Source organism: Stylophora pistillata, chromosome 2 (genome assembly GCF_964205215.1).
Source record: "Stylophora pistillata chromosome 2, jaStyPist1.2, whole genome shotgun sequence".
Taxonomy (NCBI): Eukaryota; Metazoa; Cnidaria; class Anthozoa; order Scleractinia; family Pocilloporidae; genus Stylophora; species Stylophora pistillata.
The window spans coordinates 38293420-38311421 of record NC_142520.1 but is presented as its reverse complement, the minus strand read 5'-3'; the positions used below and the strand labels follow the sequence as shown (position 1 = coordinate 38311421).

The window sequence follows — 18002 nt, the reverse complement described above, 5'->3', positions numbered from 1 at the left end:
AAATCTTTGGTCAGTTTATCAATCTAAACACGACCAATGTAGCAAATACTCAATCTTTGGTACACGCATCGAAAAAATCACGAAAATAAAAAATTTTGGCGGACTTTAAAGGTCTTCAAGTTCCTTTTTTATTGCCGTAAAACCCCTCTGGGATCTGGAATATTTTACTTTCTAAACCATCTTAATTTTAGAACAAAACTGCGTTCCCACATATAGTATCAACTCGACTTAACAAGTCAGAATTTTTTGACAGGGTCAATTATCTTTTTTCTTTATAAAATCATCATATTTTACTTTAAATTGTTTTTTTTTTTGGTAGGAAAGTTCTGCGCTTGTGAAAGAAAACATGTTAAACCTGTTTTTTTTAATTATATGTCACAATTAAAAGATTTTATTGCACAAAAACCACTCCGTAGCAAATAACCATTTAACGTAGCAAGTACCCACTTTATGTAGCAAATACCCATTTCTACTTCTTTTGCTCTAGAGAAACATTTTCTTTGGTAAAAGATTAAGTTTTAAGGAACTATTTGGGTATTGCTTAAGAACAATCTATCCCTCTGTATTTTTCAATTTAAAATATAACACCCTTTACCGACAAAAAAAGCGTACACGCGCATTTTTGTAAGAAATAGTTTCGTTTCCAAATGGCTGAAACATTAAGCAATTAAAAGTGTTGTGAAAAGGATTTTGCTATGTTTATGTAAGTTAAATCATGATAGCATCTTAATCTTATAAACGCTGCACTTTACATAGGTAGTTTGAACGATTACGAGCGCTTATTGTGGTGTGAAAAATTTCCTTCAAGTGTTACTTTAGATAGCATAACATGCATCAGCAATCAATCCTTATTCAAATCTGAAAGGGACAAAAATGTTTCCAGTGTTACCCTTGTTCTGCTTTCACTGTATTTATAACTCTGTTGGAATGTGAACCTTATTCTTTTTTCTAGTGTAGGCCTAACGTTAACTTATATTAACTAATTGAGTTTTAAATCGCGCAAAGCTTTGTTACGATGTAATCTTAGTTTTGATTCATGTTTAAACTTAGTTCAGTTTTAAATGCCCGTACGATTCTATTCATACAAGTTTAGTTGCATTTCTGTAAAAGCCTTGTTCTGTTCTATATGCGCGAAAATAACTCACATTGTGACTTTAGCCTATTTCCAGTCTATGTGTGATATAGCTTTAGATGGACTCATACCTCACTTACAATGTGAGCTTGGTATTCTGTCTAGTTTATGCTTAGTTTAGTTGAGTTTTAAGCGGTACGCATAGCTTTGTTACAATACAAGTTTACTTTTGTCTCTATTGTGATCAGTTTTTAATGCGTGCATAACTCTGTGACAGTGTGAGCTAGTTTTTGTATCCAGTATGCGCCTAGTCCAGTTTAAAATACACACATAACTCTCTAACAATGCAAGCTTAGTTTTACTTCCAATATGCGCTAAGTCCAGTGTTAATTGCAAACATTACTAAGATAGGTCGGGATCTAAGTCATTCTAGTATACGCCTTGTTGAGTTTCAAAGGTAGGCATTACTCTGTTATAATGTAAACTTACTGCTTTTTCTAATATACCCTTGATTTGAGTTTTAAATGCGTGTAAAACCTTGCTACAACGTGGGCTTAGTTTTGTTTACTGTGTCAACCAAGTTCAGTTTTAACTGCTTGCATAAATCATATATTACAATGTGAGTCTAGTTTGTTTCTAGGGTTTATCAAGTTAAGTTTTAAATGAGCTTACAACTCAATTACAATGCAAACTTAGTTTTTTGTGTCCATGACCCAGTTTTAATATCATATGAGCTTCATCAGTCCATGCCTAGTTCAGTTTTAAATGTGAATATTGCTCAGTTAGAATGTGAGCTTAGTTTTGTTTGCAGTGTACTCCTAGTTCAGTTTTAAATTCTTGTGTGTAAGTCAGTTCCAATGCGGGCTTAGTTTCAGGCTTTAGCCTAGTTCCCAAAACACCCAGTATCAGATGAACACATATAGTTCATGAGTTCTTTTTCCTGTATGACTGCAACACTTAATAATAACGTACTGCTTCATTCACAATTGCTTGTTTTTTGCCTGATGCTTGATTCATTCACTCTTTACATTTCGTTATGGTCTTTACTTGCTACGTACTATACTTTAGATAGCATTTAGCAAGTGCAGAGAAACAGGGCCACAGAGAGTCGTATCTAACGAACGTGTTACCTTTAAGATACATTAAGCAATAAAGTATTAAGAAAAGATAGACGTAGAAAGCTTGTATTTTAGGGCTGATTTTACAGGCTGATAGTAATCGAAGCGTCCCTTTTTAAATGATAAACACCAACTATTCCCTTAGTTATACCAGCAAACGAACGCAGTCTTCAACCAACATGGGTATTGGGCATTTATCTTCCTAGGTAAGGGTATTCCCAAGCTGGGCTAGGGAGAAACAACAAAAACAGGACTACAACAACAATAACACCAGTAACAATGTATTCGTTAGCTACTTTACGTCATACAAATTGATATATCATTGGGATTAAACGCAACTGATTTTTGAAATGAAATTCAAGTTGAAATCTAAGAATAGAATTGAAATTATCTCAAGAAAACAGTTCCAGTCCTTTAACTCTTAGTCAGATATTATTACATGTAATCATCATACTTCTTATCCCTTTCACCTATAGTGTTTCCCGTTTTTTATGAACTTCTATTTCCTTTACCATTGTGAAAAGATGATTTCTTAACATAATCGATAGAATATTGCAACTATACATATATGAACGAGAACGACTAAATAAATCATTTTACTAAAAACCGACTAGAATTTCAAACGCTTACTGATAAGAACAACAATATCTGGATCTTCTTGAAAAAACAACTTCAAAAACCGTGGAGCGCTATTTAGTTGAAATTGGAGCGTCGTTATATCCAAATTCAGTAGGAGCCGAAATGTATCTTAAACTTATACCTGACTTTTTGCAGGCTAACCACATGTTACCCACCTCGTAGTGATTTTTTTTTTTTTTATATTCGTTAACGCTAAAATAAGAATCCATAAAGTAGAACCACTTTCATACGAGAAAAGTTCTTATAGTTTTGGCGTCAAATGTACAGTGCAGCCTACTGCATAGTACCATGTAACAGTTTTCAACAGTTCAGTGTACAGTGCAGCCCACTGCATAGTAAGATTTAGCAGTTCCAACAGTTCAGTGTCGTGTTCTTGAGCACAATGCAAAGGACTGCATTGTAACATTTTATCTTACTATGCAGTGTCCTTCACTGTACCGAACAACAATACACTGAATAGTACAGTGTAGCGCCCTATATAGTAATATTTAAGAGTTTTTTCCCAGTACGGTGTTGTTACTCAGTTCAGATGTTCTGTAAGTGCAGTCTGTACAGTATGGCGCACTGCTGAGTAATATTTGATAGTTGTGAACAGCTCAGCATACAATGCATTGCACTGCTTAGAACATATTTAAGAATTTTTTTAGTTGCAACGCTACCTGTGACTGAAAGTCTATGTTCTTGAGAAATAATAGTTTATCTCCATTGCGATTTCTTCGATCTGACGATCACGTTTCAGATTATTTGCTTATTTTACTTCAACCATCTACCACCTTTGCGCTTTGAGGTGACAATGCGGACGGTTTATTATGGCACGAACTAATCCTGTACGATTCTCAATATTTCACCCATTAAAATTTTTCAGAAAACTCGCCCGTTCTTTTCGCACCCTCATTCTTTTTTCTGAGGCCCGTGCTAAACGTTCCAACATTGTCATCGAAGATTTGTTGACTCAATAATGTTAAAGCATTTAGCATATATCCTTGTCCAACATTTTTTGCAGGACTAATGTTTGAGAACTTATGAAACGTTCGTCCAAAAAAAAATGTTGAACAAGCATGGATGCTTAACGCCCCAATAATGTCATCAACAAATCTTATCGAAGAAAGTTGGAACGTTTAACCCGACTTGATACTTCTCAACTCGTGCAAAACCATCTCGCGCACGCCTTTTCCAAGGATTAACCTCTAGTTGACATTATTTAACAGTTAAGAGTATTTTCGTGTAGTGGAGAGCATTTCAGAGCAAAATAAGACTCCGCGTTATAGCTTTGAAATCTGCGCGTTATCAACCTTTTCATTAAACTTTCATGTTTCTAGAAGCTTATTGTTAAATCGTGCGTTTACAACCGTAGAGGATAGAACACTCTCAGAGGAACTAAAACGTAGAACGTATACAATTAACATGGACACAGGGGCACCGAGAAGAGGACAAACTATCTATTTAAAATAGAAATACGATAAAACGACGTAGATGTGTGTTTTTCAGGTATTGAGCAGTTTGGTAGTAGTTAGAATTTAATTTGAGTATTTACTACCGTTGCAAATACTCAACTACCTACTGAGTATTTGTTACCGTAGAAAATACCCATTAATGGTAGCCAATACCCATCAATGGTAGCAAATACGCACTAGTGGGTATTTGCTACCGTAGCAAATACTCAGTGGGTAGTTGCTACGGTAGCAAATACGCAATCAATGTAGTAAATACCCACTCGAATCGGACTCTCTCTCTCTCTCTCTCTCTCTCTCTCTCTCTCTCTCTCTCTCTCTCTCTTTCTCTCTCTTTATCCCTTCGTTTAATAAAGGATAAAAAAATGGGTGACAATTTGTTTTTCGATGGGAGAACTTTTGGAAGGAAGGTTGTCAAGCAAAGTTTTACCAAATTAAATTGGTAACATAATGTCTTTAGCTTCTTTCGGGTTAAAAGCACGTCAGTGGTGGGAAATTGTTCATTACAATTTGACTGGCGTTTTGTTGCACTCGTTAGCACCAATCCATGGTTGAGGAATTGTGATTGAGGAATTGGTTGATTTATCTCATTAATTAAATTTCGCTGTGGGATTATTTGCCCTCAGGCGTAGCGGAGACTGTCACAATCGCTTACAACTGAACAGAAAAAGGGTATGGCATTTTAAGTGGCAATGTATGCAGAACCCACCCTCGCCGAAAAACGATTGGAGATCGTTTACAATATTCATACGTCTACTCACATTCTGCATCACGCAAAGCACTTCAAAGGAGAAAAACAAACCGATCTCTTTTAAGTCGCATGACATTTTTTGATCCAAGTCTAGATCTCCTCAAAGAAAAACGCGCACTGACCAACCGATTTAAAAACAAAATTCTGTTTTAAAAATAATTCTTCCGCCTTAAATTAAAAACAAAAACGACAATCGAGGGCCAAAAGACAAAATTTTTACAAGAGGAAACTGGTGTGCCTGCCTAGTACATCAAAATACTATATTTTTCTTTATTCTTTTCGCCGGGCTGAACCGCATTTGATTCTTTTTAAACACATCTGTTACCAAATAAATAGGAAGCTGTAAAAATACTACAGCCCATGTTCTTTTCAGGGCTGATAAGGAACAAAGCCGTAATAGGAAGCAAATTAAAGTTTATGTCCATTGTTTTCTCCTCCTCTAGGCGGAAACGGTCAGCGCATATAGACATAATTTTGAGCTCTCACGCAGTGCTTGCCCCAAAGGAGTAGGAGGGATAAAATAGGAAAAGTGGTACTCCAAACAAACCTACTCTTTTTACGGAAACCACGCTGGTGTTTCTCCCAGGGGAGCAGGGTAAGATAGAATAGGATAGGGGCACTCGAATCGACTTTACGACAAAATCAACACCGCATGCTCAAAAGAGATTAGGTTCTTCGCTGCCATTCCTCAAGATGTCTCGCATCGCCCAGAGGCGTTGCGTGACACCTCAAGAAGTGGTTCGAAAGAGAATTGACTAAAGAGAGAGAAGTTCAAGTTTCCTCATAACAGAGCGTCACTTTGTAAAAATCTTGAATATCATGATGGTCTATGATAGTAATTCGAAGTGAGCATGCGTGGACGTAAATCCAAGAGACAAAAAGAGATGGTGCAATTCGCTCTATGCTAGTGAAGTTAGAATCTCATTGTAAAGCACAACGAAGATATGAGAGACTCTGCCCCCAATTTTTACAACCACGGCAATCACTTATTGGATTCATTTTGACATTTATTCGCCACTAAACCTCTTATTCAGGTAAATTGTGCGCAGATCAATTGTATGTTTGATGTATCTTGTTCTTCTTCACACATCAGCGATTGAACTTCTCCACTGAAAAAGATGAATTTCAATTTAAATGAAGGTGGCACCTGTTTTTTAATATCGCCAGCCTGTGAACGCCGGTGACATAAAGGAAATTTCATATGGTGAGCTTAAGTGATCGAGAATTTCTTTGATTTTTCTTTTAACCAATTGCAACCAGATGCAAACTTGCCGGAAAGTCGATGACTCCTTAGTCATTTGCGTTTTTCATGCTCGAGGACACTAAGTGGCTTTTCCTAAGGGATTGTTGGAGTTTTAAGATATCTACCTTTACTGGGGCTAACCGATTCAGCGTAAAACGGCTAACCAATTCGGCCAATAGGCGTAGAAATTGACAAATTGTAAACGTTCGTCGTAAAAAGAAATTAACTGCAAAAAAGACTTCTAGTGACAATAATAGAATGATATTAACTGTTGGTTGTAAAATGGCCCAAATCGTAACCGTCACCTGTGAAAGCTATCACCCCTTTGAGACCCTCTGATTGGCAGTTATACTCTGCAGTAATCGCGCTTTTAGAAACTCGGCCCAGTCTTTCGTGTTCAAAACCCGGCTCTTCTTTATTGTTTTGTAAGCTAATATGGCGTGTCCTGGGCGCAAAGAAAATGTACTCTCTTTTCTTTTGTAATTTGGACGCGGTGTCGTCTTTAATTAATCATGAAGAGTTATACTTTCTTATGAATCAATGATATGTCGCACTTCGCCCTTAATATTTCTTGTCGAGGAGGAAGGCAAGAAGAATTCTCACGGGCTCAGGTTCTCTTAAGAACATCGATTTAAATATTTATGATCACTCAACTGCCGAGAGTAATTGCCGCCCATTAACGAAAGTTCCACAGGTTATCATGCAAAAGTAGAATGAAACAGTTTTGAACCGTGCCTCTTCGCACAAATTCCCCTACAGCAATTAATTACAAATTACAAATTCGGCCAGAATAGACTTTAATCCACATATACCTAATTACCAATTCGAACAGGTGCCAATTCCTCTTTCTTGTGGAGGTGTCAGTATGTATGTTGACGCCAGTTTAAATTACACAGTCCTCGAAAAAACCTCTAACGAGGCTTTCCAGGCCTTATGGATTGAACTCGAATTCTTAAAAGGTAAAACTGTTATATGTGGTGTAATCTATCGGTAACATACTTCTCTTGAACAATTTCAAACATATTTCGATATGACAATAGAAAGACTAAGCTCTACTAATAAACCGATATATGTCATGCGCGACTTCAACATTGATCTCCTCAAATCTGAAACCTGTGATTTTTCTCATAACTTTCTGCTGTCCCTGCAAAGTTACTCCTTTTTTTCCAGCAATTGATAAGCCTACAAGAGTCCATAATAATTCTGCCACACTTATTGACAATATTCTTGATAACAGAATTGGCTTTAAACTCTTCAGCGGCAACATTGTCTCAGATATAAGTGACCACTACTCTCAATTTTGCATCATCCATTCTCCATCTTTAAAATCTCGCTATCAGGTCTTTCACATCGCAATATGGATTTAGAGAGAACTGCTCAACTCAACATGCAATTCTGGATATTCTAAATACAATTCAAAACAACATTGATAAAAAATTATACTCCTGTGGCATTTTCATTGACTTGAAAAAGGCCTTCGACACGGTTGATCATTTGATTTTGTTGCATAAATTACACCACTATGGAATTAGAGGATTGATTAATGACTGGTTCTCGTCATACTTGTCTGTCAGGATGCAATCAACCCAAAGCGGTTCTATTGTCTCTAACAAAGAGAGAATAGTGTGTGGAGTCCCTCAAGGTTCTGTACTTGGTCCGCTTCTTTTCTTAATTTATTTCAATGACATGCATCGTTCCTCTAAAAAGTTTGACTTTTACCTATTTGCTGATGATACCAATTTACTATATGCAGAAAAAGATCTAAACAAACTTGAAGTTGTCGTCAATGAAGAGTAATTAAAGTTGTGTGAATGGCTGAATTCAAATAAATTATCTCTTAACGTATCTAAATCTAATTTCGTTATTTGTCATCCTTATCAACACAAACTATACCGATAAGTAAACCTTAAAATACTTGATAATAACTCGGAGCAATTGGTATCTCTTGAACGTAAGACATATGTTAAATACCTAGGTGTTCTAATTGACGGTAATCTCTCCTGGAAGCACCATATTAACTACATTTCCACGAAAATAAGCAAAGGTATCGGTATTACTGCAAGGCTAAGACACTTGGTACCGCTCACTACTATTATAAACATTTACCGCTCGCTCATTGAACCGTATATTTCCTATGGTCTCGTTGCTTGGGGCCAAGCCGCGAATACTCATCTAAAGAAAATCGTCATTTTACAAAAGCGGGTTCTTCGTCTAATGTACTTTTTCGATTATACATCTCACAGTGCTCCTCTTTTTAGTAGTTCGGGAATTCTACCGATAAAAATGCTTTACTTCAAATTGGTTGCCTCTCTGTTACATGATATCAAAAATCGCTGTGCTCCTCCCAATCTTTCTGAACTTTTTACTCACTCTGAACAGGTTCATTCCTAGTCTACTCGTTTCTCAGTAGCTGGAAGCTTTTATATAAAACAGGCGAGAACAAATCATCAGTTGTTTTCCTTTTCTAGAGTTGGTGCGAAATATGGAATGGCATCCCCCCTGAAATTCGTAAGCTAAGGAAAGCACCTTTTAAACGTGAGCTAACTCACTTGCTTTTGAAAATTCTTGAAATTGAGGAGATGAATGTTGACTTGCGCTACCTTGACCTTTCTAGCTTATATTTGTATTTCAACTGATTAGCTTTCTCTTTGACCTGTTAAAAACTCCCTTTTGTGACTGGCCCAGTTAAAACCTTTAACATGATTATCACTACTATTATTTATTATTTATTTTTATTTGCTCATTTATTTATTTATTTCATTGTTGCGTGTGTGTGTGCGTGTGTGTGTGTGTGTGTGTGTGTGTGTGTGTGTGTGTGTGTGTATGTGTGAGAGCCTATACAGTGTCTGTTTAGGTAGCCAGCCTAGAATAGCTTTGCTAACTGCGGGCTACAAAAGCCTTTATTTCTTTAATTAAAAAAAAAAAAAAAGTCCATGATGTTGTTGTTGCGGATCTCGATTTCTTTAATTTATTAAAGATAATCATAAAAGTAACTTCAGCCACTTTAATATCCTGAAAGAAAACAAGGTCCTTGCCGAGCAGCTCACCGGCCTCCATGCTGACTGGTCCATGACTCAGAGTCAAAGGTCTGATCAGAGTATTTAGCTGTCACAATTTAACTTTGGCATTGTCTTAGCAGAACAGATAAGAGCCCTTTTTGTGTCCCAAGCCTATAGATCATGGTTAAAACATGCCGGGTACAACGCAAATTACTTGGTAGTCACGTCACGCAGTATAATCAGGCTATCCTCAAATGTCATGACACATCTGGGCTTAGCTAGGCCGTTCCCGCCACCGAATCATTATACAACTGTGAAAATTGCCAGTTATACTACGATTGCGTAGTTATTTCTAAAGATTAAATTTTGCGAGAGAGTCCTAATTTAACACTGTTAACGCGCAAGCAGCACGGATCCTCGCGCCTGGAAATATTTTCATTGTTAACTTTAATTAATTTCACATTTGAAGCTAAACGCCTCTTCTTCACTTGCTCATGGAGTCCTCTCGCTTTACCTTGACAGACCTATGGATCATTATACGCTTTCCCGGTGAGAATTTGACCTGTAATGGGTAACCAATCAATTTCGACGCAAAACTGAAAAAAATTAAAGTTATATTTAAAGTTTATATTCCACGATGATTCCTGATAAAGTCCAGTAATTCTCTTTAATAGGTTTTTAATCTAAAATATACAAACAAAACTAGCATTGTTAACAATACTTATGTTACTTATATTGACCTATGTGCAACACAAAAGCAACTTGAAGAAACTAACATTACCTTTAGTGTTTTAATACATGTATGCCCTAGTGGTATATTTTCTAACAGCGATATTCAAGATCAACCCAGCTTGAAGGATCATCGTTTTAAAACAGACTACTATTCTAAAGTACAATCGCATCAGGTTCTGAGTATTCCCAAGTTATGCACAGTTTTATCCCGATTTCTCTGGCCTGCATCATGTAAGGTTCATTTTCATGAAGATTTGAAGTGAATTAAATCTAGATTCTTGTGTTGGCGATTTGAGAATTAGCTACCAATCATAATGATTAAATTACTGATAGATCTGAAGATTTCTAATTCAATTTGCATGTTACTATGCAGGGCCGTTGTTGCTAAAAGAAACATCAGGTTTCAGGCCGGGGGTTGATGAATGAATTCCTTTTTTTCATTGCGCACATTCTATACAATATTCAAAGGCGCAGTACCCCCCCCCCCCATCAATTTGATAGACACTACACAAAGATAGACCACAACACCAGGCACTACGTGCCCTACTCTTTTCGAACAGTGTGTAGTTTCTTTAACGTCCCACAAATTTTTATCACATACAAGGGCCTTGTGAGACGGGACCTCCATTTATCGTCCCTATCCGAGAAGACTAGAAAGTCTAACCATTTGCAGATATTATTACAAAAGCAGCACTTTCTTCTCAGTTATTTAAAGACCCTGCGTGTTGGTCCAGCGGGATTTGAACTCACGACCTCCCGCACAACAGTCCCGCGCTCTACCCATTGAGCTAACCGGGAGGCGGTTCGTATTTTCTTTTTTTTTCTCCTTTGTTTGTTTCTCCTTTTGTCGTTTTTCTTTTTATTATCTTATTAGACATTATTTATAATTGTGGACCCAAGAGTTATCCCTGCAAAAGTTATAGCTTCACTTAGTTTGAAAGTTGCTCTCGGTTTTCGTTTGTTGCGATATTTCTATTTCTAAGATAATCATCACAAGTGATTCCAGACGAAATGGTGTAAAACCTTTCAAAGTACATATTAATTAGCATATATACCACCACCCTCTACCTTTCTCCATGGGAATTTCGCATGTCATCTGATACGTTTTAATTTATTAATTATTACCAAGGGCTTCGAAAAGCTGATCTTAGATAGTAAATAAACGTTAAGTGCAACCTTTTTTCTCATTATAAAGATCATATATTATTTGTGGAGACATGCTATCCGGAGCAAACTGCGACTCTACCAATGCTTAAGTGCTGCTTGTCTTCATCCGGCAACGACGTTTGAATAGCTACTCGTCGCTAATGTTGTGGTATAGTGACTTGTCACTGATATGTCTTAGAGCACTGTTGTTGAAGCATTAATGCTCCAAGATGGCGTTGCTCTACCACAGATCTGTTTTGTTATTGGCTGGACTTACTACTCCGCCTTTAAGTTGCAGGTATTCGCGCTTACTCTCGATTCCTCTGTATCTTCTGATATTGTTTGCATAAGCTATCAACTTATCGGAAAATTGAGAAAACTCACACCGATAGCAACGATAATGCAGAATTAATAAGCGACAGTGACTAAACACAACTTTCAACACAGTTCTGGAATACCTTTTCCACTTCACGTTTATCCTGTGTAACTGTTTTATTATGCTGCAGCGAAAGGTGTGTAGAGATTAGATTTAAAAAGTTTCTTTAGTTTTTTGGTGATGCTTATTTTCCTACTGTACGCCATGCGTACACACTTTTTTTCCAATAGAACTCTTTCATGCATTACTTAAGCACGTATATTTCCACCCTCAAACAGGGATAAATATGGTGTGAGACAGGATAAAACCGAACATATCTGGCTTTGAAGTCAGGTCTAAGTGAATGCCTCACGATGCTTGTTCTATCTGAGTTTCCTTGAAAGACCTGGAATAAAGAAAACCGACAAAAAAAAAAAAAAAAGAAAGAAACTGAGCACCTTGTTGTAGTCCACCAATTCTAAAGTCCATTTAAACAAGGAGGTACTTGTAGGTGAAGGAGGGAAGGGAGGGGATGGAGGGGGCATCTGACCATGTCTCAACAGCTCACATCATTAACATAATGTTGTGCTTTTTTGTTGCGGCCGGAATTTTCTAAACGGAGTAAAATTTTCTGTCACTTTTCTTGTTTTGATCGCTCGTTTATACACCCTCCTATACTCATAGAAAATGTTAAAGATGGCACGAATTCCTTAGCTTTATATCTGCTTGCAAACTATCCGTATCCGCCACAAACTCTTTGATTTTTACTTAAAAAATGTCAATTGTAGTGCTTTCCAAACCTTTTAGACATGTGGTTCTTTTTTAATGCATTTAACAGATGGCTATTTTGTTTCTCCAACTGTGCAATATTTCTGGTTCACTAGTCACAAGACTTTCTGTCCCACCGTAAAATAACCATATGCATACTGTACTCGTGAATAACAACAATTCACACTCTTGCTTGCAGTGATACAATGTTGTAACTCACTCACGTTATTCACGGACCAAATTGGATTCCCCTTGCCCTATAACCATTACTGATAGTTGTCGATCAAATCAACGCTTTATTTACTGGTACTTCCAAACCTTTGTCTTATTCGTCTCCTCGTAGGTGTTCCAAGTCAAACCGTCAATGGATAGGCGCAGTTTATAGCTGGTGGTCCATTCCGGAAATTGCACTTCTCCTTGAGTAGCCACAGCACAAACAGACAGCACTGAACCCATATCTACTTGAAGGTAGTCGGTTCTATTAAATTTATTCCTAGGACACCACCCTCCCCGTCCTCTGGTTTCACTCAGTCGGCCGAAGTATGAAGCATAAGAATCATCATACACACTGCTTGCTGTCATTCTGGCATCTGGAATTGTGTTGCGGTCTGCTACACCAACAGGCCCACATGTGTTTCCTTTTCTATCTGGAAAAGTATGATATGATAAGTATACACTTTGGGCACGTATAATATTACTTTTCTCTCGAATGTGATGGTTCACAAATGTAATACATTAAATACCTGTACAATTGCTTCCATTTCCAGTACATTCGGGCTTACAAGTACAAACGTATGATCCGTTGCCGTTCGCGTAGGTAGCATTCAGGTGACAAGAGTGATTTCCTTTACATTCGTCAATACTTGAGACACCATAAATATATTTTGCACTTTTTTCATTTTTGTTGCCTTAAAGTGGATAAAGAATGTGAATCGTGCGATGCTATTAATCATTGCAAAGGATAAAACAACGGTTTCTCATTTTTGTGTTTTACGAGTTAGATATTGTAAACGAACATTTCATCACAATTATGTTTAACCCACCACTATAATGGCTCTGAAACAGGCAAAATGTAGATCACGGTGAACCCTTGCATAAACAGGCATGGGTAAGGCTGCTTAAAATGCAACACGTAGCACTTAATAGGATAATAGGGACTTTAAGCAGTCAGGACGGCAACGCCACGGAAGACGTCGATTAAAAAATGAGTTTCTACTTTTAGTTAGAATTTCGAAAATGGATGGATGTGTTTACCGTCTCATAGGGCGGCAGACCTCAAACGCAACATAACGCATAAAAGTAGCGTTGAGTTCAAAATGTAAATTGAAATAATTTTCCGCCGCGGTTTAGCTTCACAGACGACGCAAATTTTGGTGATTTCACGTTGTTGTATTGCAAAGGACGGCTAAGAAATGTACAAAGTTTGAAAACGCACATGCTGGGCTATTGTTCTGCAAATTAGATCTATTGTTTTTCCACGATCTCGTTGCCGTAGCCGTCATGGTTTGCTTAAAGTCCCTAATAGTTCCTGCTAACGATGCTTTGTTTAATGCTAAGGCTACTATGATGTAGCGTGCGATCAAAGTCATATTTCTGATTCATTATTCGCTCGTACCTTGGCATGACTGTCCATCTCCGATGTATTCTTCCCTGCAGGTGCAGTTGTGGGAACCGTCAGTGTTGGTACAGTTCGCATGGACGTCACAGAGATGGTCTCCGTTACTGCACTCATCGATATCTGGAAGTAAAAGCGATGTCGTGGCAATTCAATAGAAGCAAAAAACCAAAAAAACAAACAAACAAACAAACAAAGGAATAAACGAACAAAATTATATCGCTAAAAAGTATATCCGCCGTGATATACGAACAATATAGGCGATTTCGGTGAGTTTCGTAAAATTAATGCTAGCTAGAGAAGTGTCCACATGACTTGCCATCGGTATATTGCCATTATCATCTCATAGATGGAACAGCATTCAAAAATCCAAGAAGTAACAGCTACTAAGGCGATAGTAATTATATAGTTTCGGCTAGTGAGGCTAATCTGAATTACCCTCGCATGACCATCCATCTCCACTGTATCCTTCCTTGCATGTGCGATTATAAGGTGGTGCAGTTACGAGAGCCCTTAGTGTTGGTACAGTTGGCTTTCATATCACAAGCATGGTTTACATTACCGCACTCATCGATAACTTCAACGTAACTCTTTGGACAAAAAAATATCGTGGATGACTAGGAATTAAGTTAAGCAAACCAGGTTTTTTCTTTTTTTTTTTTTTTTTTTTTTGTCTTCTTTTTAAATCTCTATTGTCTTTGAGCGAAAAGAATTGAGTATTGCACCTCGAGATGACGGTAAGCTTTCTTTTTATCTGAACATGTGTCCATCTCTAGTAAATCCATCTTTGCAGGGGCAATTGTAAGACCCAAAGCATTGGAGCAGTACGCATTTTCGTCACAGAAGTTATTGCCACCTTCGCATTCATCGATATCGAATTAGATTTGTCGAAAGAAGACATTGCAAGTAGAAAACATTTAAACAAAAAGGAAGTTTTAAGGCGAAACAAACTTTGTATAAACTGATTCTGCTCTTTGTATACTGACTTAACTCCCAAGTTCAAAGCAAAATAACAATGTATCAGTTATTAAAATGTTTCATTCACAAGTCAGGAACATAACCCTAGAGGTCCTGACGGCTGCATAAACTAAAACTAGTCTAACTGATATATTTTCGAATTCCCTGGTAACTTGGCTGAATGGCGCGGCATTGTAGTCAACGCGTCTTGCTGGAATATTTTGATCAATATTTTATAACACAGAGATTCAATTCACCTGTACAATCTTGTCCATTTCCAGTATATCCAGGGTAACATTCACATAAATGTGATCCAATGTTGTTTGCGCAGCTAGCGTTCACGTGACAAGAATTGTTTCCTTTACACTCGTCAATATCTGTAAAATCATAAACATAAGAAAAAAATACGTAAGATGCACGATCCTCGCAGTAGAGAGCGCTATTTATGCAATAGCGAAAATCAGACCTGAGAAAAATCAGGCCTGTACAGGATTCGAACCACTGACCTCTGCGATACATATATTCATCGTATAAGAAAAAAAATTGAGTTCTAGATGCATGCACCAGATTTTTTTACGATTCCCTCGACTTCACATCCGTGGTTCTTCCCCGTTAGTAATCATCTAGTCTGTCTTCTACCAGTTGATATATTTCATGACTAATACATTTGTTTCATTAAGAGTTTTTATCACGGAATGTTTATTTAATACATTTCTGTCATTGTCAACATTGTCTTCAGGCCCACACTCATCGCTATTTTCTGTAAGGCATGCTAGTAAAACAAGTCTTGCAAAGATGATAGTACTTATCTTTCTGATATCAGGGGTTTCAAAAAGAAAGGAATCTAGTACCTATACAGTTGCGTCCATTTCCTGTAAATTCAGGATGACAAGTACAGGTATACTATACGTTGTTCATATTTTTCAGCAGAGTTTTTTTACCAGATCTATCAACACAACAGCTTTGAAACAAGCCGGATGTAGATCATGGTAACTGTACGAAAACTTACATGGGTACTGCTGTATAAGGTTATGAGACGATACACCAAAAAAAAAAAATGCTGAAGCATTTATCCACTAGACCATCTTCAAAGTTACCTGAACATGAGTGTCCATCGCCGGTGTATCCCACTTTACATGTGCAGTTGTAAGAACCATATGTGTTAGTACAATTTGCATTCACGTCGCAGTCGCTGATGTTATATTTACATTCATCCATATCTAGAGTTTAGAAAGAGAAGCAGTGACTAAGTTAGAGCAACTTGATTACGAGAGGCATCCACACTGGAACTGATCCAAACCAAATATTACGATGGAGATATTAATGAAAGCACATGCATAATTCATAATACTTTCATGATACGGATAACTATTCATAAAATAAAGTAACTCAAAAAGTAACCACTGTGATAACGACAGTATAGTTTATAATACTTTCGTGATACTGACAACTCCGTGCAAAATAAAACAATTCAAACAAAACTTATGGGACTTACCTTCGTTAACCATGTCGCAATAAATCAGTTGTGCCTTCCCTTTCTCTGTTGGATCCAGCCAATACTTGCCGCTTATGGTGTGTTTCCCTTCACTCGCTTTTATTTCTTGACAAGACATCGCCGGTAATTCAGGTATAGAGCCTAAGAGAGCTGCAATGATATATATACTTATTGACTAAGTGAGAGGGCCGCACGGAAAAATATTTGGTTCGAGGTCATGACGTAAGGACCAAGTGCAGCGAGGTCCGTGCCTTAAGACCGGCCCGACCAAACTCAGTCAATAAGCATTTTATAATATGACGACTTAGTGTTGAATATTTCAACCTAAAATAGGACGCGATAGACGAGCACACAGCCACACAAGCACAAAAAAAACTCAGCAACTAAAATTTTTCCTTTATTTTTCAAGTCAGAACAAGAAATTCGCAGTTCCTTGAAAAACGAGACCTTTTTCTCATTTCTCTTTCTTTTAAGTTTTTTCAACAAAGATACGCGAGGGCAGCAGGGTGGCTTTTTTTCCGGACCGAAGCACGTCAACCCGTCTGGCCATGCACACGTCAACTTTTAGTATGGTTTTCTATGGAATTGCGCGAGCGGGGTCGGACGGGTCATATGATAAAGACAATTATTTTATTTTCTTCATATTCTAAGTGTTATCAAGTGAGAAGAAACCGAAATACATAGACTTTTGATTTCTTACCTCTGCCGTTTAATCGCCGGATGTAAAACCATCCAGGGGCTGAAAGGAAATTCTCTGGTCTCGCCTCCTTGGTGCGGTTATTGAGTTCACATATCTGGTATTTTCGATCGTAATTATAGCTTTGGCACCTGATCTCTTGTCCACAATTGACATGGCAGAGGTGAGGAACCGCCACTGACCATCTTTTAAAGACAGAGCGCTTGAGAGCCATTCCTTCTATGCTTACTTCTGTCCCGCATTGATCAATAGCTGTGACAAGCTCCATGACAGAGGTGAAAAGGGCAAATCTCAAATGGCGGAACAGCCACCACATACTTCTTTTCTTGTGCTGAATCTGAAAACATTGAAAATGAGACCACGTGAGAACATTGTGAGAGCTTATCTTGAAAGGAAAAAATGTCGTTTTTCTCTAAAAAGATTGATTGTGTACTAGATAAAGACATATAGCAATCATATCTCATCCACATTAAACTATTGCTTCACAGTTTTATTTTGTAAGAACAAAATTTACACAATGTTAAGAAGAACAGAAAAACGCTTATTGAGCTTTATTCAAATATTTGAGTTTTAAAGGATCTTTCAGCGTCTGTCGAATTATGAATTTGATATGCTTCACCCATGATATTGTAATCCTTTTTTGATGTAATAACTCTTTATTGTGTTCTCCTGATGAATTCCAAACGCTTTACGCGACCTAAGAATAATGTATATACAAGTATGAAAAATATCCACCCAGAAATATTGGTTCTAAATGCTAAGTAAAAAGATTCTTATGTAAAGAAAACTTTGAAAGAAATGATCTGGTCATATTGACCGAGAAAAAAAAACTTTTAAACTGAAATCCAGAAGCTCCTGATTACAGGTATTCTCCGTTTTTTAAATAAAAATCCTGAAGCGTTTTACCCGTCATCTAACAGACTACGAACAGTTCCTCCTATTCGGCGATTCCTCTCGCGCAAGT

The 18002-nt window shown here is 37.4% G+C and overlaps 2 protein-coding genes across 2 annotated transcripts in view; both read right to left on the bottom strand.

The window, feature by feature from the left end:
• The window catches only part of LOC148739388 (uncharacterized), a 77052-nt gene extending 59050 nt beyond the window's left edge, over positions 1–18002 (bottom strand). Inside the window, exons 1-6 of the mRNA XM_088749468.1 lie at positions 17042–18002; positions 16342–16491; positions 15944–16066; positions 15104–15223; positions 13895–14012; positions 13018–13142 (exon numbers count right to left, since the gene is read on the bottom strand). Of these exons, the coding sequence (XP_088605594.1) occupies positions 13018–13142; positions 13895–14012; positions 15104–15223; positions 15944–16066; positions 16342–16491; positions 17042–17354 (949 nt within the window). The 5' untranslated portion in view covers positions 17355–18002. The remainder of the gene's footprint in view (positions 1–13017; positions 13143–13894; positions 14013–15103; positions 15224–15943; positions 16067–16341; positions 16492–17041) is intronic.
• Positions 9896–13067, bottom strand: LOC148739389 (retinoschisin-like). The gene is made up of 2 exons (XM_088751259.1): positions 12593–13067; positions 9896–11912 (listed from the first exon to the last, which is right to left on the bottom strand). The coding sequence occupies exons 1-2, from the start codon at positions 12854–12856 to the stop codon at positions 11772–11774; spliced, it is 405 nt and encodes a 134-aa protein (XP_088607385.1). The 5' UTR covers positions 12857–13067; the 3' UTR covers positions 9896–11771.

What these genes read in the sequence shown, in the direction of transcription:
- LOC148739389 (XM_088751259.1), bottom strand. Translation starts at nt 12,856, where the DNA reads ATGACAGCAAGCAGTGTGTATGATGATTCTTATGCTTCATACTTCGGC. An exon ending in AGGAGACGAATAAGACAAAG is followed by an intron (nt 11,913 to 12,592) that starts GTTTGGAAGTAC and finishes TCTTTATTCCAG; the next exon opens with GTCTTTCAAGGAAACTCAGA.